A 20,677-nucleotide genomic window follows, 5' to 3' on the forward strand; every position below is an offset into this window, starting at 1 on the left:
CCGACGACGCCGGTTCTTTGAGGAATTGGCACGTCTTTGGCAACCGGCGCGGGGTTTCTTTTTCCTTGTTCGGCTCCCCGCCACCGATAAGAAACGTCCAGGCCGCAGCAAACATAACAACGACAACCAACGGCCTGGACATCAACACTTGCTGACCGAGGGAGATTCGCTCTCTCTCTGTCTCTCTCTCTTTTTCTCTATCTCTCTCTCCCTCTCTGTCCGCCTGGGCGTTGCTTGCCATCGCATCGCCTCAGGCCGGGCCATGCCATCGTCTCTCCTTCGATCATAGAGTCGCCCCGGACCGCCATGGCCTCCTTCGTGAGGAGCCCGGAGATGCACAACGCCGGCCAGAACCATGACATAATACACGACCGCGTCGCCCCTCCGGGCGCCCTTGACGACCCTCCCGCCGAACCCGTCGAGATCACTGCCTGGCAGAAGATGCTTTCCGCGACATCGGGAAGCTTGTTAACCGCCCTCCTTGGTATGTCGGATGGAGCTGGCATATAGTACTCATGAGTGGTCACCTTGACTGACTTGGTTCTCCTCCAGCGACCCCTCTCGATGTTGTCCGCGTCCGATGGCAGTCCCAGAACGTCAGCCAGCCTCCAAGAGACTTCACAAAGCTGGCCCTGCCGTCCAGCGCTCCCTTCCGGAGCGACCTGGGCGTCACTGCTTGCTGCCGCGAAGTTTTCTTCTCGACCAATACCTCCGAAGCTTGCTTCCTTGGTCCGCGCACACTCGGCGCAACCGGTCTCTCTGGTGCCACAACCATTTCTGCATCTCCATCCGCCGCCACCATGACCGCGCCGAATCCTGTAACATGTGCTGTCCAAGAAACCCAGCAGCGCGTCTTCACCTCTACCTTTGACGGCCTGCGGAAGATCGCCCGCAACGAAGGCATAACCACCTTGTGGCGCGGCCTGTCACCGACCCTCGTCATGGCCATCCCCGCCAACATTATCTACTTCACCGGTTACGAGTGGTTGCGCTTCAACCGTGCCAGTCCAATCGCTCGCGCCGTGCCCGATGAATACACCGCCCTCGTCGCGGGATCCGCCGCGCGCGTCCTCGCCGCAACCGCCGTCTCGCCCATCGAGTTGTTCCGCACCCGCTTACAGGCCCTGCGAGGCGACCACGGCAACCACCTCGTCGCTACCTTCCGGGGCGTTCGCGAAATGGTTGCCGCGCATGGCTACCGCTCGCTATGGCGCGGGCTTACCCTCACCCTGTGGCGCGACGTGCCCTTCTCGGGCATGTACTGGTGGGGGTACGAGACCATCCGGGGCAGACTTGCTGAAGCGCGGGACCGCCGCGCGGAGCGCCGCGAAGCGGAGCTGGCCGCCGACTGGGAGAGAGGAAGGATAGCGGCGGAAACCAAGGAGCAGCGTGCCCGCCGCCGTTCGCGCACCCGTGCCAACGAAAACCACGCCGATACCTTTACCGACAGCTTCATCGCCGGCGCCGCGTCGGGCGGGTTCGCCAGCATCGTGACCATGCCATTCGACGTCGGCAAAACGCGGACCCAAGTTTTCCGGGACGCCGCGACTTCCTCCTCCGCCAAAACCTCTTCTTCAGCCACAACACACGTCCCCCCCGAGCAGCGCAACATGGTCCGCCTCCTTTGGCATATCTTCCGCACCGAGGGCTTGCCGGGCCTCTTCCGCGGCTGCGTCCCGCGCACCCTGCGTGTCGCGCCCGCCTGCGCAATCATGATCAGCAGCTACGAAGTCGGCAAGCGCGTGTTCCGCGGCGCGAACGAGCGCGCGCTGGCGGAGCGCCGGCTGAGCCACCACCCAAATGATCCTGATGCGGGGCACATGTTGTCGGCCGAGACAGCTGCGGCGCCAAATGCGGCCGGGGATGAGCCTTGATTTTATATTCTTGTTTCTTTCTCTTCTATGACATAGTCACGTCATCTCTTTCTCTGTCTCTGCTGGCATGGCGCAGGTTGTTTGTTTGTTTATTTCCCGGGTTTTGTTGATTCCCCCAAAAAGAGACATTTTAGAGGCGTTCGAGGGTTTTGCGAGTGGTCGGGCGCTTCGTCTGGTATGTAGTTTCGGTTGACTTTGTTGTTTTCTCATGATCGTACCTTGGCACGGGAAAAAAAAGGAGCAAGCAGGCGGCAGCAAGCAAGCATGTTTGGCGTTATGCTGCGTTTTTCTTTTTTTGGTTTGGATTGTATGGTATATTGTATTCTAGTTAGATGTCCTCTCCGACACCCTCATGATGTTTTCAGGGGGTACTTTATGTATTGGGGTCTGGGGTTCGACGACGAGAAAAGAGGAGGCAGGAGATGTGCAACAAAAAATAAAAGCATCTCAACTCAACACTCTGGGCTGTGGGATCCCACGATGGCTCAGAGGGGTATCCGAGGGAGAGAAGATACTCTGTAGAGGTGATGTTACTGGATCCAGCTCTCATAGCATGCCCGCCAAACAGTCACAGCAACCCATATCCCTCCCTATTCAAGATCACATTCATGCCACCACCTGTATTCAACATGCTTCTCACATAGCACGTTATGATCGTCCCATGAAAAAAGAAAGGAGATTGTTCCATTGTTTGTGTGTGTGTGTGTGTGAAGCTGTCTGCGCTACAGCAAACAAGTGCTGAGGTGCGGCGTGCTTGAGGAAGCTCCAACTTTTGTTTTTTCTCTCTAATGGTATCATCTGAAAAGAGGGCGCGAAGAGGTTAAAGGTCGGAAGAAGAATGCTGGGTAAAAGCTAGTGACGAGCAAGAAAGCAAGGCTCAACAAAATGGTATCAAAATCAACAAAACCAGCGAAATAATATATCAAGGGAGAAAGCCTTCCACTTTTCTTCCTCCCTTGCCTCCACCCTCACCCTCAATCTCCTTCTCCCCAACACAACGCGCCAAAAGAACCATTATCCCCCGAAAGAGATAGAAGATGCGGTTGCCTAGAACATGAAGCGGTATGATTAAGGTCTGAGCATGATGGTTTGGACCCGATGATCGTCAACCATCTCCCTCAATAAAACAGGCTTCTTCTCTTTCGTAATCCATTCCCACTCCCTCCCACTCAAATTTCAAGAGATAAAACTGAGGATAAGAGCAAGGTAAGAAGCAAAACAAGGTGGGAGAAACAGAAAAGTAACATCGAAAACCCGGGATTATGCCTGCCCCGTCAGACGAGTTGTTTTCTCTCTCCTCCATCAAATTCAACTCGCAATTCTCAGGCATCCTTGTCCTGACAGATCTTCGTTCAATTCAGGCTTGTGGTTCGATGCTCCATCCCCTCCTTCGATCTTCCTCAACAAGGGCGAGATCCAGCACCTTGGAGGAGAGCGTGTGAAACAGAGCAGATGAAGGGGACTGAAACTTCGAGCTCGACGCAAAAAAAATTACTTCTCAGGCTTTGACGCCTGTGGTTCAGAGGGGGTTGGTTTATTCGGGACGCCCGGCTCCGGCGCATTGTTGACGAGTTGGGCGATGCGGCCTTTGATGCGAGCGACCCGGTAATCTATGGGTTCCTCTTCCTCGTATTCTTCACCTATCACAGCGATGACTGGTTAGTCATACCTTCATTTGTGTCTGGTGGTGTAAGACGAGAGATGAAATACTTGGTCCAAGGAAAGAAATTACCGACGCAGAGGCGGCGGCGGGCCCGGGTGCGGCCCGTTGGCGTTGGCAATGCCCTCAGCGCTAGCTGTCAGAGCGGCGACACGAGCTTTGATGCGGGCGACACGCGTCTCGATGGCTGGAGCGGAGGAAACGAGTTAGCTCTCATCCAGTCGAACAAAATCTTCAAAGCCGCTACATACTCTCCTCACTGCTGGTCTCATCACCCAGGAGGCTGCCGTTGGAGTGCCTGGCTGGGTTGGTCGTTGGCGAGGGCTGGGCGGCCTGACGCTGAGCAACGCGCTCGGCAGCATTCCTGCGGATCTGAGCCCAGCGGTCCGGAGGGATGCCGGTGCGAGCAGGGATGTTGCTGGCACTGTTGTTATTGTTGCCCTGAGCGGCAGCCGCAAGAGCAGCTGCACGGGCGGCAACAGAAGTAGCGGGGGCGGGCTTGCGCGCGGGCACCTCAGCAGCCGGCGCAGGAGCAGGAGCCGGGGCAGACGAAGTCTTGGCCGGCGCAGCAGGAGCAGGGGCCTCAGCGACGCGGGGCGAGTGCCTGGCGATGGGCGGAGGCACAGCATCATCTTCAGAGTCATCATCATACGGCACAAAGGCTGGCTGATCGAGCAGCGGGCCCTGGTTGAAGCGCGAAAACTCCTCCTTAGGGATCTCGTCAACAACGCTGGTCGGAGAGGCCGCGGCGGCCCGAGGAGCGGGGGAAGGCTCCGTGGCCGGAGCAGGAGCTGCGGTGGGCGAGCTGACAGGAGGTTGTTCGGTCGTAGCAGGAGCAGGGGCGGCCTCAGTTTTCGGCAAAGGAGCCGGCTGCTCCTTGGGCGGAGCAGGCTTGGGTTCTTCGGCAGGCTTCGGCTGGGCAGCGGGAGCAGGCGCCGGGGTCTCGGCGGGCGCAGTAGTGGCAGGAGTAGATTGAACCTTGTCCGCCTCGACCATGGCGCGGACCTGCTCGGCGGCGTTGTCGGGAACCTTGGAGCCCCTGTTCTTGCGGCTGAAGAGCTTCATAAGACCGTTGGAGCCGGCCTGCTTGGGGGCCTCTTTGTGGAGCTTCTTGTGCTTCTTCTCCTGGCTGTCGGGCGTCGGCGAGACCATGTTCTCGCGTGCGGCATCGATGCTCCTCGAATCCTTGGGTGGCGGCACCGGGCTGGTTGCGCGGGTATCCTTGGGCACCTCAGCTGGCTTGTCTTCTGCCGGAGGTTGCGGGGCGGGCGTTTCGCTCCGCGGAGCGGAGGTTGTGGAGGAGTTCGCCGCCGGCGCCGGGGTCGACTTCGGGGGTAGCTCCGGTCGCGAGTCTCTCTCGGTAGTTACGCTTGGCGTGTATCCGTTGGTAAGCGACGTGGTGCTCCAGCCGCGGCCAGCATTGGCATCAGCGAGATAGGCCTCGCGGATCGCCTCCCTGTCGTACTTCTTGGCCCACTTAACTGCCGGAGAAGCCTCGCTCAGGATGGTCGATTGCAGGGTAAAGACGCTATTGGTTTTCTCGTTCAGGTACTCAGTTGCATCTTTCCTACCCCTCCGCTCCTGCAACGGCTGCGACTTCTGCTGCTCCTGGCGTTGCAGCTCCAGGGCTGCAGCCTGGATCTTGGCCTGCTGGTCGGGTCCGATGCTGGTCTTGCTGAAGCCGATGGTGCTGCTCGGTTTCAAGTCACTGCTACGGTTGGTATCCAGGGCATGCTTCCCGACGGACTTCCTCCGCCCAATGCCCTTGCTGCGGCGGGTCCAACTGAAGAATCCCTTCTTCTCAGCAATGTAGGCCCCATCCTCCGGGTCAGGAGCAGCGCCCTTGACAATCTCTTCCATAACCAACCACCGGCCGGCTGGGATCTCGGTCTCGACGACGGCACAGCGGCCGAAAACGGCTTTGCGCTCGGGAGTCTCCTCGGGGCCCAGACTGCTCATCCAGACCCACCAGAAGGCGTCGTCGAGGTCGAAGCGGACAATGCTGGCCAGCTCTCCGGGCTCGAGCTGCTGGTCACCCTCGAGCCTGGGCTTGTGCGACTGTGAGCTCCGTTGGCGGATGCCCGTATCAATCGGTGGTAGGATCTTGTCGGGCGGTAGCAGAACGTTAGTGGCAGCGTTGTCGTCGACATTGAAGCCAGACGAAAGGAAATCGGCCCATGACGGCGTGGTCGGGCGGCCCAGATCAACAGTCGCGGAGGCCGGGGCGGTCCTGAGTCCTGTGGTCTGCGGTTGCTGCTGACGGCGCCGTTGAGCAAGCGGGGAGTCGTCGTCAAGAGGGTCGTCCTCGAGGGCGCTTGCGAAGCCAATATCTTCAAAGCGCGACCACGAGGCATCCCGGAGACCCGTCGAATATTTGGAGCTCGAAACGGCTTGAGACTGGTTGGCAGCCGAGATAGCCTTAAGAACGCGGCGACACTCCTCGGTCAAGGCCTGGACGGGGTCTTCGTATTCGGACCACTGCTTGAGAGCAACGTCTTCATCGCGGTACTGGAAATGCCTGGCTCTCCGGAGCAGGGCGAAGGGCGTTGGCGAAACGGTGTCGACAATCATGGCGACACGATGCGTTGACGTTTGCAACAGCAGTGGCTTTTGTGGGGGATACTCGGTTTCCTGGAGCAATTTCTGCAGGGACAAGGGCAACAGCGAGATGCCGCCGAGGACAGGTTCAGGGGCCAAAGACCGGAGGTAGGCGAAGAAGAGATGGCTCGTTGCGTCGGCCGCGCTGGTAATTGCACGTTAGCTAACGGGAAAACTCGGACAAGAAACAAATATAAGGTGACTGAGACTTACTTGAGCCAGGCCTTGTATCCCCCCTCAAACCCATTGCCGGTGTCGGTGTGCTCAAAGGCCCACCAGGCGGCCATGCGGGACAGCTTCCGGCCTCCAAAGCCGTTGGCCTTGCTATGAGCGGCAACGGCGGAGAGGAGGTCGAAGAAGTCGAAGATGATCCTGGACTTGGCTTCATTGTCAACACTGAGGGGGATGAAGGTCTTGAACGAGTCCCTGGCCATTTGAGAGTCTGTATGAATTAGCACATAGTCTCGGTACCAACGCAGAACGGCGTCCATGTCATACCTTGCTCTCCAATCTTGAACAGCTCGTACGAGTCCCAGCCGACGACGCCGCCCTGGAGCCTGCTCCAGCACCATTTGAGAACCCCCGAAATAACCTAGAAGTTTACGCAGCAGCGAATCAGCACATGTGCGCCAGGAGCTGGTATGGGGTAGGTAGTTAAGCCAGGCAGCGAAGCAGGCCGCGCGAAAGAAAGTAGTGATGTTCCTCGTACCATTGGCTCCGTCATGCGCAGCTCCTGAGCGAGCGCCTCGCCGCGGAGCGCGACACCACTGCCGTCCTTGCCATCGAAAAAGTGTCGAATGAAAGTGCGAACGCCGCTCGGGTCGGAGGTCGGACGGAATGGCAGGAGGAGGAATGGCAGCTCGATACCTGCAAGATGCCGTCAGTGTTCGGCGTGTTAAGGTTGCACAGCGGGAGCTCCGCCCTCGGCGGTGCGTGCCCGCCTTCCCCGGCGCGCCGTTCCGGAGAGGCTTGCCGAGGAATGCGGTGGGCAGGCACAGCGGCGCGCAGCATAGCCTAGCACAACACAGCAGCGGCGGTCTCGTCTCGATTTTGCATACCTCTCGCCTTGAGTTCCTCGGTTCCGAGGCGAATCAGTTCTTCGACTTCCTCGGGCTCGACGGTCTTGCGCGCATACGCGTCTTCCCAACGCGGCTTCTGCGGCTGCTGGTCGATCAGGTCATCGAGGGGGCCCTTCTTGGACTTTCCCTTGCCGTCCCGCTTGAGACGGGAGAAGAGGCTCGGCATGGCTTTTGATATTTTTGTCTGGAGGTGTCTCGGAACTCTCGTGGTTGATGTAAATAGGCGACCGACGTGCTCGCGTCGCAAAATTGGAAACGTAAAAGTCGATGGATTTGTGCGGGTCAGATTGTCGTTGGTGCGGTGGGTATCAAAATTATTTTTTCAGACATTCAATGGATTTGACAAGAGGTTCACGAGAAGAGAAATAAAGAACAGAGAAAAACCGAAATTATTTTGGTCAGGCGCGGAGGAGGTTTGGGAGTTGGCGGTCGCGGGCAGTTGAACGAACGATTGGGTCGCGGCTGCTGTCCGTCTTGTCGCACGCAGCCCAGAGTAACGTTAGCGTCTTTGGCTTGGTCTTGTTCAGTTGAAACCTCCAACTCGGGCACGGGGAGACGTGGTGCGCTGTATGGCCGAGTCAGGAGGAATGGAGCAGGAACTGGAGGACAAAGACAGTCGAAATGCGATCGCTACGACATTGTGTGTAAGTATGAGAAGTAGAAAAAAAACACAGAACGACAAAAGAGTGGAAAGAGGATGAAAGAGGTCAGAAAGTCTCAGAAGTCCCCGTCCATGCGAAAAACTGCGACAACGATTGGAAGAGTTGGGCGGACGGGATCACCCTCTCTTGTGTCTTCAGGGGCTCCACGGTCCCCAATGATCCTCAACGATCCCCAATCGGCCAATTCCACCCAACGCCTCGCTCAGCCCTCCAGGAAATTGGATCATTCAGGTCAGGTGCTGTTCTTTCACATTTGCCCGCTCGTGCTGGGGTTAGCTGCAATCATCAGCACGTCTTGGAGTCTTGCATGGCCAGGCTGCATTTGGTATAAACCCTGCAACGGGCCTGGGGCAGCTCAAGAACAGCGGATGGGACGGGAGGCCATGGTGCTTAATCGTTTAAATGAAAGGGGGGTCCCAAGGCTACACAGTGCTCAACACCGGCATTCAATGTCCTTTGCGTAAACTCACGGCGCACACGGGAGAGAAAGTACGGAGGTAAGCTTCCTGTTTTCCATTCATCCGCATGCACTCTGCAGAATATTCATCATCTCGGGATGTGATGAAATCCGTTGACAGCAAGACCTGACCCAATCCCGCCGTTATGATGATGCTGGTGGAGTGTGCAAGAGAGGATGTGCTGGCTGCCAGGGGCCAACATCAGGGACCATCCCGAACATGCGACTGTGTGTTCCCCACGGCATTCTTGTGCCATGTTTCGGGATGCTCCACCGCTCGTGAGAGGTTGACATGTCTCGGGACATCCCCCACTGTCTTTGCCCTTGCACAGACTTACATACATTCTTTGGCTGTGGTTGACTTTCACGATACCAAGCAGAGCCATGGCAGAAGTACCATTCTTCGGCAATTGGGCTCTCGAGCTCCCTTCGGCACCTCACCTTGTAGTGTACTCTGTAAGGTGACTTTCCAGGTCGGCATTGCAATCTTCAGATAAGTTGAGGTTACACCGGCCTCCGTCCCGCTGCGGCCCAATAAACGGCGCCACTTCCAAGGCCGCCAGGAAGCGAAGCCAGAATCTCATTTTGAGACATGGGGGATGGAGCTTGTGTTATGTTCACTTCTTCCACTAGTGAACAACCGACCCCTCTTGAGGCGAAAGTGCAGAACCGGGCACTGCTCTCTCGACACCTTCACCGTCGGTTTCCCACCTGGAAACCCGTTCCATCCAATTTTTCCCTTGACTGTTGACTGCCGAAGCATGGCATGACATTTTCAACCAGCCAAGAGAGAGGGGTCGCGTCGTCGTCCAAGACCGTGCCAACTCATCCACCCCACGTTCGCCTGCAGCGAATGGCGATCTCAGGCACGCTGCCAGGGGTTTTAATGGAGGGGTGGAAGAGGTCGCCATTGGCTTTCCCTTCAATGGGACCAAAACGACGCCGGGAGGCTCGTCAGAAGGAACGCGTTCTGTTCTTCTCTGAGCGTGGCGCCATCGCGTCGGGGAGGGACCATTGTCCATTCACCAAAGATGAAAGCGATGGATGATCTGCTTTTTCATGCTGCAACGCCAACATTAAGTCAGCCAACTAGCCAACTACAGTTGAACGCATTGCAGACCCGAGTGCAGACAGAAAGGCCGAGCCTCCTCCTACCGAGACTCGTCCCCGTTCTCTGAGGAGATTGATTCCCTTTCCAGCACCTGACTGCTGCACGTCACGTCAATGGCTGGGACCAGCAATGATTGCTTCTTTGCTTTTTGCTTGCATGTCTCTGATGCCCGTGATCTGCGTCTTGCAGGCTGTCGGTTCCAGGCCAGAGACACCCCGATGACAGGTGTGAGAGATCCAGCGGCATTTTGCTGGATCACGATCTCTGATCTGCAGCAGTGGGTCTGAAAGAACCCTCGAAAGCAGAAACGTCGACATCCATGATCGAGATCCAGAGGTCAGATGTCCATCAGGCCAGATTGAATCTGAGGACCTGAGAGATGGATGGGTCTTGTTTCAAGTTTTGATGGAGACGCATCCAATCACGTTACACTCTTCATTGGAAGAGTTTCCCTTCTAGGAACCTACCTCACCGAAGAGTTTGACCTGTACTGTGTAAGTACCCGGCCTTGACCTAGGTCTATGACTGGGAACAGGTAGGCGTGTATATCGACTTAGGTCTTCAAAGCTATCGATGTACAGCGTATAAGTGTTTACTTCATATGTGGGCTTGGCTCAAATTTAAAGAGGCAAACTTGCGGAGTATGAGGCCACCTCACTTTCGACACTGAGCATTGAATAACGTACCTGCCACAGATCTGGCCTGTCATCCGACAAGACGGCCGGGCTAGATCAATGGAAGGCCTAGCTTCCATATTTTCAAGTCACACCTCACGGTCCAAATTCTCATGTCATCATCTTCCCAGCCTCAAACGCCGTCATATTTATCTACTTATGGCATAAGAGAGCGTCATAAGAAGACGGGAGGGATCAGCTCCCGAAACCCCAAGACAAGTCCCAACCAGGAATCATACCTCCAAGGAACACAACCAAACCAAGGATATTGCAACCCCCAGCTAAGTGTCTGTGTTCTCCCACCACATGTGTCCGTGCCTCGATAAGCATAAAATATGTGACCCTCAGGACAAACCGTCCCGCTCCGTCGCCATGAGATGCCATATGGCATGGTAACGTAAGATGGACAAAAAAGGCCGTGCTTCCATCAACCAAAGCCTCCCCCCATTCAATCCAAATACAGCCTTGTACAGAGAGGACAGAAGTTTTCCCCAAGAAACAATGGCGGTCAAGAACGGACACGAGCCTCCTCGCCACGATCCATCACATCATTCCTGAACCCCACATGATGTATCAACCGAACAGGAAAGAAAGCAAATCAGGTATCGCAAACAACAGATTCTTACAACGGCCATCAGAGCTCGCTGGGGCATAACATGAGAGGGATGCGTGCCCAAGACTTCCCTCGTAAATGGCATCATGGCAATGAACACAAAAACCCAACGGGAGAGAGGGAAGAGAGGAAGAAAAGAGGAAAGCACAGAAAGAAAAAGCATCCACCCACTCACCCACACCTCAAGCCTGGACATCGGGCGCCGCATTCTCGTCCCCCTCCACTTGCACCCCCTCCTTCTTAGTCTCGGTCACTGCCTCCGTTTTCGCTGTAGTCGCAGGAGCGGTGGCGGCAGCCGTCGTCTTCTTCTCTTTTTCCATCTTGGCCTCCACCTCCGCCACTGCTCTCATCATCTCCTCCTCTTCCTCTTCCATCACATGAAAGCTCAAATTGGGCGAGCTTCCCGCTAGCGTTTGCTTAACGACCGCCTCGACCTTCTTCACCACCTCCCCCTTCGCCCCGTTTCCCTTCCCGGAGACCTCCTCGCTATCCTCCGGCGGTGGAGACTCGTCGAACACGCTCCTCCCCTCCACGAGGCTCCAATCCACCCTTCCCTCGGGCCCGTACCGCTCCTCGAGCCAGTCATTGGCCTTGCGGAAATGGCCGCAGGTGAAGAATCCGCGGGCGGCGGACAGCGGGGAAGGGTGCACGCTCTTGAGGACGAGGTGGCGCTTTGTGTCGATCTTTTGGACACGCTTGCCCGCGGGGGTGCCCCAGGCCATGAAGACGACACCGCGGGTACGGCGAGCGGCGACAAGGTCGATGATGCGCTGCGTGAAGCGCTCCCAGCCGCGGTTGGAGTGGGAGTTGGCCTCGTGAGCGCGGACGGTGAGGCAGGTGTTGAGCATGAGCACGCCGCGCTCGGCCCAGGGAGTCAGGAGACCGCCGTTCTTGGGCGGAGGGACGAAGGACGGGTAATCGTTTTTCAGGGCGGTGTACATGTTCTTGAGGGAAGGAGGAGCAGGGGTCGGGGGGCGGACGGAGAAGGCAAGCCCGTGGGCTTGGTTGTGGTTGTGGTAAGGGTCTTGGCCAACGATTACGACACGGACGTTGTGGAAGGGAGTATAACGGGACCTGATAGAGAGCTGGGTTAATCATCGGTGTTGAATTCGTGTGGGATATCAGACCAAGAGAAACACGTGGGACTAAGTTGGGACCAATGACAAGGTACACAACATACCAGCTGTAAACGTCCTCCTTAGGCGGGAACCACTTCTTCCCAGCAGCCGTCTCGCGGTCTAGGAAGCGCTTAAGCTCGAGGAACTCCTTGGTGACAAGCTCGTCCTTGAGCAGGGCCAGCCAGCTCTCATGCAGAGTATCAATCTCGAGCTGCAGCAGCTTCTTTTGCTCGGGAGTGAGCGAGGACACCCATTTCTCCTTGTCAAACTTGATCGCTGGAGGTTCGGAAGCGGAGGATGTCCCATTGCTGCTGCCACCCGCCGGCTTTGGGGCCGCAAAGAAGGACGTAAGAGTGCCCTGTTTGGCCTTTTTTGGCTCGGAACCGGCCTCGGCGGCGGCCTTACGTTTAAGAGTCGACATTGTGCGAACTGGGAGTCTGGGAAAGGATACTTCGGGGTGGTGAAGAGATGGAGTTGGCGGTGGTGGAAAAAGAAGTCTGAGTCGGAGTATCGGTAGTTGTAATCCGCTGTGGAAGACAGCGATGCTCCAGCAGTGGTGGTGAGTGGACAACTGCGAAAAGGCGGAGGCTGGAAGCGTGGGGCGGAGAATTGTGATTTGAAAACACCGAGAATGGCTCTCGGTGAGGGCAATGCGGGAGATAAAAATGGGAGAAGAGAGATATGGAGTTCTCGAGTCCCAAAAGCCCTGAAGCAAATCCGGGGGAGAAAAGATGGAAAGCGAACACAAGTGAGGATGAAATGTGGGCGGACAAACAGAACAAGAGAAACAGGAACCAAAAGGCTGGAGGCAAGGTTTGGCGTGCAGATGCTCCGAACCCTGCAACCAAGGTCACCCTCAGCAACAACCTTGCAACTGGCGCCGTGGAAGCCTGGAAAGTGGCTGCTGTTGGCTGGACCACCATTTTTAGCTGCATCGAAAAGCGAGCGCGTTTCTGACGCGGTTTTTGGCGTCACTCATTAACCTGCTGCAGGGGAAAAATGCTGCGACAGGGAGAGCGGGTACTTTGTCGCTGCCCACTCCGAGGGCTGCCCCCGGGAAGGAGACTCAATTGACACAGGCCAGAGAAACAGCAGGTAAATCCCTCGGTCAATCCTCAGGTCGTCTGAAGTTCAACTCTCTTCATAATGGCCAATACAGCTCTAGTCCTGCGAGGCGTAGCTGAGCTCGTCGGTGTGATGGACGCAACAGCCAAGCTCAAAGCGGAGAAGGAGAGACAAAAGTGGGTCGCTGACCCTGCCAGACCCGCCCGGACGCGCCCCCCGAGATTCCAGCCTTACGCGACGTCATTGGCTCGTCCATCTGCAACCACTTTAACGAGCCCGAGTGCACGCCAGAGGACGCGACAAGACGTGTGGCGGGTCAGGAAATCCTTCCCCGGTTCAAGGCTCCCTTGACCGTCATCCCTTCCCCTGTGTCTCCTGACCTCCTGCGTCAACATCGGGCCTCCGAGGACAATCTCCGGAACATGGGGCTGATGGATTCAAACAATGCCGTCGTTGTGACTTGCATGCAGAGGCGAAGCACACTCCAGAAGCGTGAGCGACAAGTGAAAGCAAAACCAAGGAGGAACATCAACGGTCGACTCCGTAGTTTTTCACGTCATCCTACTCCCTGGTAACTCCAGGGCTGCTCATAGGCCACTCGTTATAGCGCCATGCCGGGAATCAATGCCCCCGTCTATGCAATTAACTACTCCAGAATACTTGTACGCAGATACAGATAGATGATTGCAGTCATGACCCAGAGCTCCCGCCATGCACAACCGTAATGCATCCAAAAACACAAGCAGCCCGTGTCTATACAACCAACCCGCCCCCTCCCCCAGCGCCGAGAGAAAGCGAACGATATACCACGTGCGATGTGTGCTATTAGACATTCCAAATAGACCCAACCTATCCCCTCCAGTTCAACCAACTGAAAAATCCAACCACCATCCACATCACCCTCCAAACAGTTGCCCAAAGCTCCGCCATCACAAGTTTCATCACCGCCCGCCTCTGTCCCGGGCCATTTGCCGCACCCCAGGCCCTCCCCCTCGCCTTCCACTTACCCCCGTTATAGTATCCATACCCAAACTCCTCATCCTCTCCTTCGCTGGGTATCTCAATCCTGGGGGCCGACCTAGCTCGTCCTCCCCAACCCCACTTCCCCGTACCCGACGACTTGCTCTTTCTCCTCCCATGTCCCGACAAGGACGAAGCCGGTTTGTGATGACCGGCCCCAGGCCCCGCCACTGCCGCAGCAGTGAACGTCCCCTTGGGACTCAACCCGCCTGACGGCGGGAGGGCGTACTCGTCATAATCCTCCTGTTTTGCTTTGTACATGGGCAGAATCGCGCCCGAGGCACGGCTATTACCCCTGCGGCGAGAAGTGGAACCACCGAGCTGGGGATTGTAGGAGTAATAATAGTGCTGGAAGGAAGAGGCCTGTTTCGTGGCCGGGTCGAGGGCGAATGGAGTCAAGCCGAAGGCGGGAACGAGAACAGCGCGAATGGCCAGGGCCACGACGCAGGCTACGCCGAACCCGACGTAGCGGAGGTAAGTGTTGAGTTGGCTTGGGAGGAGGCAGAGGTGGGTTTGGAGAGTGGGTTCGCCAGGTGGAACGCCGCCGAGCGCGGGAGGAAGAGGCTTGCCGGTGACCGGATCGATGGGGTTGTAGAGGCTGACAAGGAGGAACCCCGGCTTCAAGACGCCCATAGCCATGCTGATGCTCTTGATTGTGATCTCGCGGACGCTGCCACGAGCTGGTGGGTGCACAATCTCGCAGTAATCGTGGTCGTCACCCGAGAAGGCGTGCACAACATTGCCCACCTTGCGCACCAGCTCTTCCGAATCCTTCTCGCCCAGTACGTTCTGATATTGGTAGCCTCCTGAGACACTGATAGCGTTGCGGTGGTCTGGGAAAACGGGCTCCGTTTGCCCCTTGGGAGGCTTGGTCGGAGGCCACTTCTCGCGCAGCGGCCCGCAAGGAGTACCTGGTGGTCGATACAGAGGCACGTGGGTGAGGAGCACGGTGGGGAGCTCGGGTATGCTAGAGGGCGCAGCTGACTTGGTGTCTGTTTCGCTGTCATCAGTGGATCTCTTGGTCCTCCCAGGCAGTTGCTCCACGCTGTGTTCGTACTGGCTCTCGGGCTCGTTTCCTCGAAGAAAACGCAACTCCTTAGCCACAGCCCTCTGCTTCTCTGACGGGAGCTTCTCCAGGAAATTATACACAGGCTCATAGATAGCCTTGAGATCGTGCTCCTTTGCTCTGGGAGATGAGGCAGCGCTGAGGGAGACCGTGTCAACTGACACAAACGTGTGGTTCCCAATGACATCAACCCGATTCCCTTGGCCAAAATACGTCTCGAACCGGTTCCGCACTGACACTTTGACGTTGTCGCCAAATCCAAGGTCGTGGTTCCCAGGTAAGGTGACCACCAGTTGGCTGCCCTTGCGACCCCGCTTCCCACCGATGGTGCGGCCCGCGTATGGCTTCAAAAAGATGTCACCGAACCGCGCATATTCTTCAAGCCAATAAGCCTCGCCGTAAGATTTGAGCCATTGCTTCCAATATTTCTGCTCGTTCTGTGGATGCGGGGCCCAGGCCGGATCGTCAAAGTTGCCATGGGCGGGCTTCCACTCCCGGCCACCATCAAACAAATCGCCAAGGAAGAAGATGCTGTCCGGGTCGAGCTGTTCTTGGAGCTGGCTGTAGGAACGACGCAGATAGTTGTCAGTGACCAGCATGGTCAGCGAGTTTAGGGGCCATGGCCTGCCCGGATATGTGTGAGGGTCGATGAGTTGGGGATCGGCGACGATTGCGACGCGGTGAGGCTGGGCACCTTCGGGCTGAACATCGTTGTCGCCTGTAAGCATTTCCCTTGTATTCCTTCCATGTGTACATCACGCCGACTTACCCATTTCTCCCACGCGTCCCAGTGACAGCGCTCAACCTTTGAGTGAAACGACCAGCGCTCACCCCAGAGAAGAACGAAGAACCATATGACGACGAGCAAGTGCGGGAAGGCGAGCAGGCGGTCGTAGGCCAGGTTCAGGCGCAGTCGATGGACGGTGGAGCGGACAGCGGCAGAGGCGATGCGGCGGCCACGGTCTCGCCAGAATCGGATCAAGGAGCGGGCTGACCTCGCAGCAAAGGATCGACCATCGTTGAGGAACGAATTTGAGATCTTGTTGCTCCTGCTACTGCTGCGAAACGGCCGAGCCATGGTGTCGGACGGGAGCAGCCATTCCTCGGAAAAGATGCCTCTCTCCCAAGTTCAGCGCTGGTGGTGATTGAATGTAGACTCGCGGCGGTTCCAGTCAAAGGCCGCGGGGCGTGGACGTGGGAGGTTTGGGGATTTAAAGGTTGAGAGAGAATGATGGCGTGTCGAGAAATAGGGGTACGTTACGTTCCTTTTGAAGTCCTAAGGTTGGCTTGGACAGGACTGCCATATCCACAAAAAGTTGGATTTGGGCTGGCGTTGCTGGGCCTTGACGTCCAGCGGCTCGGGAACTGCCAGGGGCACCCTGCCGGCCAGCCGTTGCGGGGCGCCGAGCTTTCGGTCGATCCCCTGCAACTGCGCTGGAGTTCCGGGCTGCCTCTTTCACCAGTTTCTCCATTCGCAACTACTCCGTACTCTCAGCAAACACAACAAACACAACCAAGCCCAAAAGACCGGCGAGACATGTTGCTTTGACACAAATCCCTAAGGCATCTAGATATCTGACTCGATATTGCTGTGAAGTGTCTAGTGTTTAGGCTTGGCCTACAAGAAGAACGCCCAGTCCAAACATCTGTTTGAACCTTGTAAAAACAGAGTCTTCAGGTTGCGGTTGGGAGGCAGCTTCAAGTCAGAGCAAGTCAGGCTTTAAGCAAGACTCGGGATTCAGTCTCCAGTCGTTTCTTTTCGCTGCTGACGAACATGACCATTGTAGAGGAGCATGTACTGAGAGAGAGTCGGGAATTCAAGCAATTCAAGTATATAGCGATTATCTGGCCATGAAGGATGGAGAGAATTTAATAATTTACCGTACTCCGTTGAACTTCACTTGTCACTTCCAACCCGTTGACCCAACGATCCCACGACCCAACTCTAGCATGTAGAGGCCTTCCCAGCCGAGAGGTACCGGTTACGGTACCCTAACCCTGACACCAGACCTAGCCCAGTGGTGCGCCCCACATATGACACAATTGGCCAATCACAGCCCCGCCAACATTTTGCATCCGAGCCGCAACGACCTCGTCCATTTTCGCTTTCCCGATCCAAAGTCATTCACAGCGGCCGACGCCTCCACGCCCTAGCCGGCACAACTCCCATACACCATTCCGTCGAGCTAAGCTCCGGCCAAGGGCCATCCACATTGGCCAGGCCATAGGAGTACCGACAGATCAACAATAACCATGCCACGACACGCGATTCTCCGGCACGCCCTGGGCCGGGCTGCCCCCTCCCGCGCAGCAGCTCGGTGCATGCCCCTCAGTACCCCGACTCCTACCAGCTTCTTTTCAACCACCGCATCAAATCTTTCCGAGAATGACGGTCAAAACAGCAACCGCAGCAGCAGCAGCAGCTCACCAAGCCCCGCCCAATCCCGATCCAAGACCGCTGCCCTCAGGATCTCCCAGTTGAATCGGCAGAACAACGGCAACAATGCCGACTCTTCGCAAGAAGGAAACTCAACACCACGAGTTATCGACGCCCGCGCTCTGAAGGTGTCGCCAAACTCTCCGGGGGCCTCGTCCGGGCCCAAAGTGCTCAATCTCCGCAGCCTCCGTGGCCGCGGTGGCAGCGCTGTTCGCGGACGGGTGCCGTTTGGTGCAGGAGACGGGTCTGTTGGTCGAGGAAGGCTTGCGGCACGGCTTGGGGGACGTATGCTTGGGAGTGGTGGTTTTGGGAGAGGTCGGGGTGGCGCGAGGTCTGGGCTCAGCGCCCGCGGTGGTGCAGGAGGCCGGGCCCGTGGCAGCGGCCGGGCGAGAAGACCCGCCGCAGGCAAGGGCATCAAGAAGGAATCCGGGGACGCATATAAGGGTACTAAGATGACCTTCACGCCCGAGGAACAAGAAGTGATCAACCGGATCGAGCAGGGTGAGGTGGTGCCATTCGAGCCCAAGCTGACACTCGACGACTTGGCCATGTACGCCCCGCCGTTGGCGACGGACGCGCCCCTTGGCCGTGTTGGGACAGTACTGCGCACCATGCAGGTCATGACGGGTGGTATGCCCTACAATCCGACATCGGGTGTCACGCACGACGTCCAGGAGGCCATCCGCCGCTACCGGGCCAAGAAGCCCATTTTTGTCCACAGCCAGGCAGAAAAGGCGTGGATTGAGTGGGCCAAGCCCAAATACAGACTCGTCCCTCCCAACGAGGCCACGCGCAAAGCCATCGTTGAAACGGTCATCCGCGGCAAGTATGACGGTCCGGGCTACGCCGACCTCACCGACTTCGAGGGCATCATGTCCAACCACCTATCACGCACTTTCACCTACACTGCGAACGACAGGATGCGCTTCGTGGAGAAGGTGCTGTCACTGCTTCCACCACAGGCGAAGAAGCCGGCCGCAACTCAGGCATCACCAAAACCTTGAGCGTTGCCCGGGGGGGGGGTGATCACAATAGAAAAACTGTACATGTAAAATACACGTCAATGTTGCCAATCAACAGCCTGTGCCCAATGAATGATTGTGAATCGGTTTATTCAGGGTATCCATTGCTCCACGGATATAAGTTCCCCAGACCATTTTTTGTTGTGTTGATCCCTTTCCTCTATATATCGTACACGGGCTCGCCCCATCGTCTCTTCTTTGCCCCTCTTCCCTACCTCGCCATAATCGCATCCGTCACTTCCTTTTCCCTCGTCTTAATCACCTTCATCCTCTCATCCTGCAACTTCTGCACCTTATCGTTCAACCTCTTTGCGTCATCCTTCACCAACTTCCCCTGTGCAAAGAGCTTTTTGTGGATATCAATCCGCTTATGCGCCTCGTTGCGCACCCGATCCCGCCACGCCGTGCAGATCTTGACCGCTCGCGCCGCCGTCGCCTCCTTGGTCTCGGGCTCCACCGTCATCACCAGCTCCAGAGGGTTCTCCGGGTTCCGCTGCGGCTGCTGGTTGAACCCCTCGGCGCGCTGGACCGCGCTCATGATGGGCTTGATGGACGACTCCTCAAAGGCGAGGATGCTCCACTTGCGCGCGCCCGCGCCGCCGCCGGCGGACCCGCCGCCCACCGGCGCGATGGTGGCCAGCTCCCGCAGGGGAAACGTCTGCGGGTTCTTCTTGTCCGGCTGCACGGGGATCGCGCCGATGGCGTCCGCTGTGAACTTGCCGCCGCCCGAGTGGCGGATCTTGCGCAGCTCCGACATGAAGTGTTCCTCGACGCGGTTGAAGGCGTCGGTGATGTCCTGCAGGTCGAAGGGGTCAAAATTGGCAAGGGCGCCGCCGGCGCTGGAGTCGGCGGTCTCCGATTTGTCGCCCGAGTCTTTGCCCTTGTTGTTTTTGCTGTCTTTGTCTTTGCGTTTTTGGCAGGCATTGGTCTGTGAAAACGGCCTGACGGCGCCGGTTGGACGACCCCATGGAGCTCTCAAAGGGAACACAGTTGGGACCGGGGAGGAGCTTGCTGCCAGCCGAGGGGTGGTCAGGGCCAAAAGCGCCCTCCTGCCATCATGACAAACGTGTGTGGTTAGCGTGGGGTTCGAGTGCTGGAGCGTAACTAGAGATTGCAGGATGTGCCATTGGTTCATGAACAAACCTCGAGGAGGGTGCGCAAGCGACAGCATGGCTGCGCAAAGCCTGGCTGGCAGCTCGGAGAGTCGTCATGGCGGTCAATGGTTGAGTCTTGAACACCCTCTCCTCCACCGAGACGGTTTTGTTCTGCCGCGATGCTGGGCTTCTGGTTGTTGAGCTTGGCTTTTGTTGATGGTCCCCACCCACAGCCAATGAGCCGCCCTAAGCAACGGCGGGCTTCAAGGTTTGACAAGTCCTGCATTTCTAAATCGTTAAAACAATGGCTGCGTGGCCCAGTGGTTAAGGCATCTGCCTTACAGACCCTAACCCTCCAAGGTTGGTGCTCTGTCTGACGCAGAGGATCGCAGGTTCGAGCCCTGCCGCGGTCATTTTTTTCTCGGGGGATATCGGATGGTTTTGTTTTTTGGTGCCATGCCTTAGTCCCATCTCCCCCATCGTCCTGCTTGATTGCGAGGATATCTAAGCCCCAGTCATGGTTGTTGCCAGGAGTTGGATGGCGTGTGCTTTTCCGAGGTGGGATATCACAATCACTTTTAAATTACTATGATACAATACTACAACAGTCGCTTGAATTCCAGGGAGTTGGGATTCGAACAGATATATGACTGGGTGCGAATTGGCACCTGGAGTACATTCGACTCAAGACACACCTGTAGATCTCGAGGCCGAACAGTATATTCCAAGAGACGCGGGACTTGCGCCAATCCACTCCAAGGGAAAACAGCCTCATCACACATTGGCAAGCATGTAGGTAAGGGGGTAAGGACTTGGGTTAGGTAGATAGTTCATAGGCCCGGAAGGGATGTAGGTAGTTAAGGTAGCCAACAACTAAAAAACCACTTCACGCTTTACTCCTAACCTCAAGTCCATCAGAAACAAACAATAGGACAAAACAGACCCACGGCTCACTTACACAGATTGACTTGACGTACCACTCCGAGTCGTCCTCATGATCTGTCCAACACCATCTCGTAATCTGAACTCACCACTCCCCCACTTAACCTAACTCTGTTCTCCCCCGGTCAAGTAAGCTTTTCATAGACATGTTGTCTGTAGTCAATAATGGCACAGTGCCTAATGAT

General features: G+C 56.8%; 8 protein-coding genes and 1 non-coding gene across 9 annotated transcripts; 4 read left to right on the plus strand and 5 right to left on the minus strand.

Moving 5' to 3' along the window:
• Nucleotides 1-306: 306 nt before the first annotated feature.
• On the plus strand, nt 307-1,874 carry VTJ04DRAFT_3581 (uncharacterized protein; the record flags this gene model as incomplete). The annotated part of the gene is made up of 2 exons (XM_069361497.1): nt 307-484; nt 553-1,874. The coding sequence occupies 2 exons, from the start codon at nt 307-309 to the stop codon at nt 1,872-1,874; spliced, it is 1,500 nt and encodes a 499-aa protein (XP_069222102.1).
• Nucleotides 1,875-2,796: 922 nt separating this feature from the next.
• On the minus strand, nt 2,797-3,204 carry VTJ04DRAFT_3582 (uncharacterized protein; the record flags this gene model as incomplete). Its single annotated transcript, XM_069361498.1, has 2 exons — nt 2,797-2,921; nt 2,985-3,204. The coding sequence occupies 2 exons, from the start codon at nt 3,202-3,204 to the stop codon at nt 2,797-2,799; spliced, it is 345 nt and encodes a 114-aa protein (XP_069222103.1).
• Nucleotides 3,205-3,365: 161 nt separating this feature from the next.
• On the minus strand, nt 3,366-7,377 carry VTJ04DRAFT_3583 (uncharacterized protein; the record flags this gene model as incomplete). The annotated part of the gene is made up of 7 exons (XM_069361499.1): nt 3,366-3,514; nt 3,611-3,721; nt 3,786-6,277; nt 6,346-6,574; nt 6,631-6,724; nt 6,842-6,999; nt 7,191-7,377. The coding sequence occupies 7 exons, from the start codon at nt 7,375-7,377 to the stop codon at nt 3,366-3,368; spliced, it is 3,420 nt and encodes a 1,139-aa protein (XP_069222104.1).
• A 3,533-nt stretch (nt 7,378-10,910) lies between these two features.
• VTJ04DRAFT_3584 (uncharacterized protein) lies at nt 10,911-12,267 on the minus strand (the record flags this gene model as incomplete). Its single annotated transcript, XM_069361500.1, has 2 exons — nt 10,911-11,802; nt 11,909-12,267. 2 exons carry the CDS (start codon nt 12,265-12,267, stop codon nt 10,911-10,913), a joined length of 1,251 nt encoding a protein of 416 aa, XP_069222105.1.
• Nucleotides 12,268-12,992: 725 nt separating this feature from the next.
• Nucleotides 12,993-13,740, plus strand: VTJ04DRAFT_3585 (uncharacterized protein; the record flags this gene model as incomplete). Its single annotated transcript, XM_069361501.1, has 3 exons — nt 12,993-13,034; nt 13,109-13,403; nt 13,592-13,740. 3 exons carry the CDS (start codon nt 12,993-12,995, stop codon nt 13,738-13,740), a joined length of 486 nt encoding a protein of 161 aa, XP_069222106.1.
• A 20-nt stretch (nt 13,741-13,760) lies between these two features.
• On the minus strand, nt 13,761-16,075 carry VTJ04DRAFT_3586 (uncharacterized protein; the record flags this gene model as incomplete). Its single annotated transcript, XM_069361502.1, has 2 exons — nt 13,761-15,698; nt 15,767-16,075. 2 exons carry the CDS (start codon nt 16,073-16,075, stop codon nt 13,761-13,763), a joined length of 2,247 nt encoding a protein of 748 aa, XP_069222107.1.
• Nucleotides 16,076-17,250: 1,175 nt separating this feature from the next.
• Nucleotides 17,251-18,438, plus strand: VTJ04DRAFT_3587 (uncharacterized protein; the record flags this gene model as incomplete). Its single annotated transcript, XM_069361503.1, has 1 exon — nt 17,251-18,438. The coding sequence occupies one exon, from the start codon at nt 17,251-17,253 to the stop codon at nt 18,436-18,438; it is 1,188 nt and encodes a 395-aa protein (XP_069222108.1).
• Nucleotides 18,439-18,667: 229 nt separating this feature from the next.
• On the minus strand, nt 18,668-19,667 carry VTJ04DRAFT_3588 (uncharacterized protein; the record flags this gene model as incomplete). The annotated part of the gene is made up of 2 exons (XM_069361504.1): nt 18,668-19,505; nt 19,600-19,667. 2 exons carry the CDS (start codon nt 19,665-19,667, stop codon nt 18,668-18,670), a joined length of 906 nt encoding a protein of 301 aa, XP_069222109.1.
• A 189-nt stretch (nt 19,668-19,856) lies between these two features.
• On the plus strand, nt 19,857-19,963 carry VTJ04DRAFT_t30. Its single transcript has one exon. It is a non-coding gene; the product is annotated as a tRNA-Val (tRNA).
• Nucleotides 19,964-20,677: the final 714 nt, after the last annotated feature.

Source organism: Mycothermus thermophilus (assembly GCF_041956435.1).
Source record: "Mycothermus thermophilus strain CBS 625.91 unplaced genomic scaffold VTJ04scaffold_2, whole genome shotgun sequence".
Lineage (NCBI taxonomy): Eukaryota > Fungi > Ascomycota > Sordariomycetes > Sordariales > Chaetomiaceae > Mycothermus > Mycothermus thermophilus.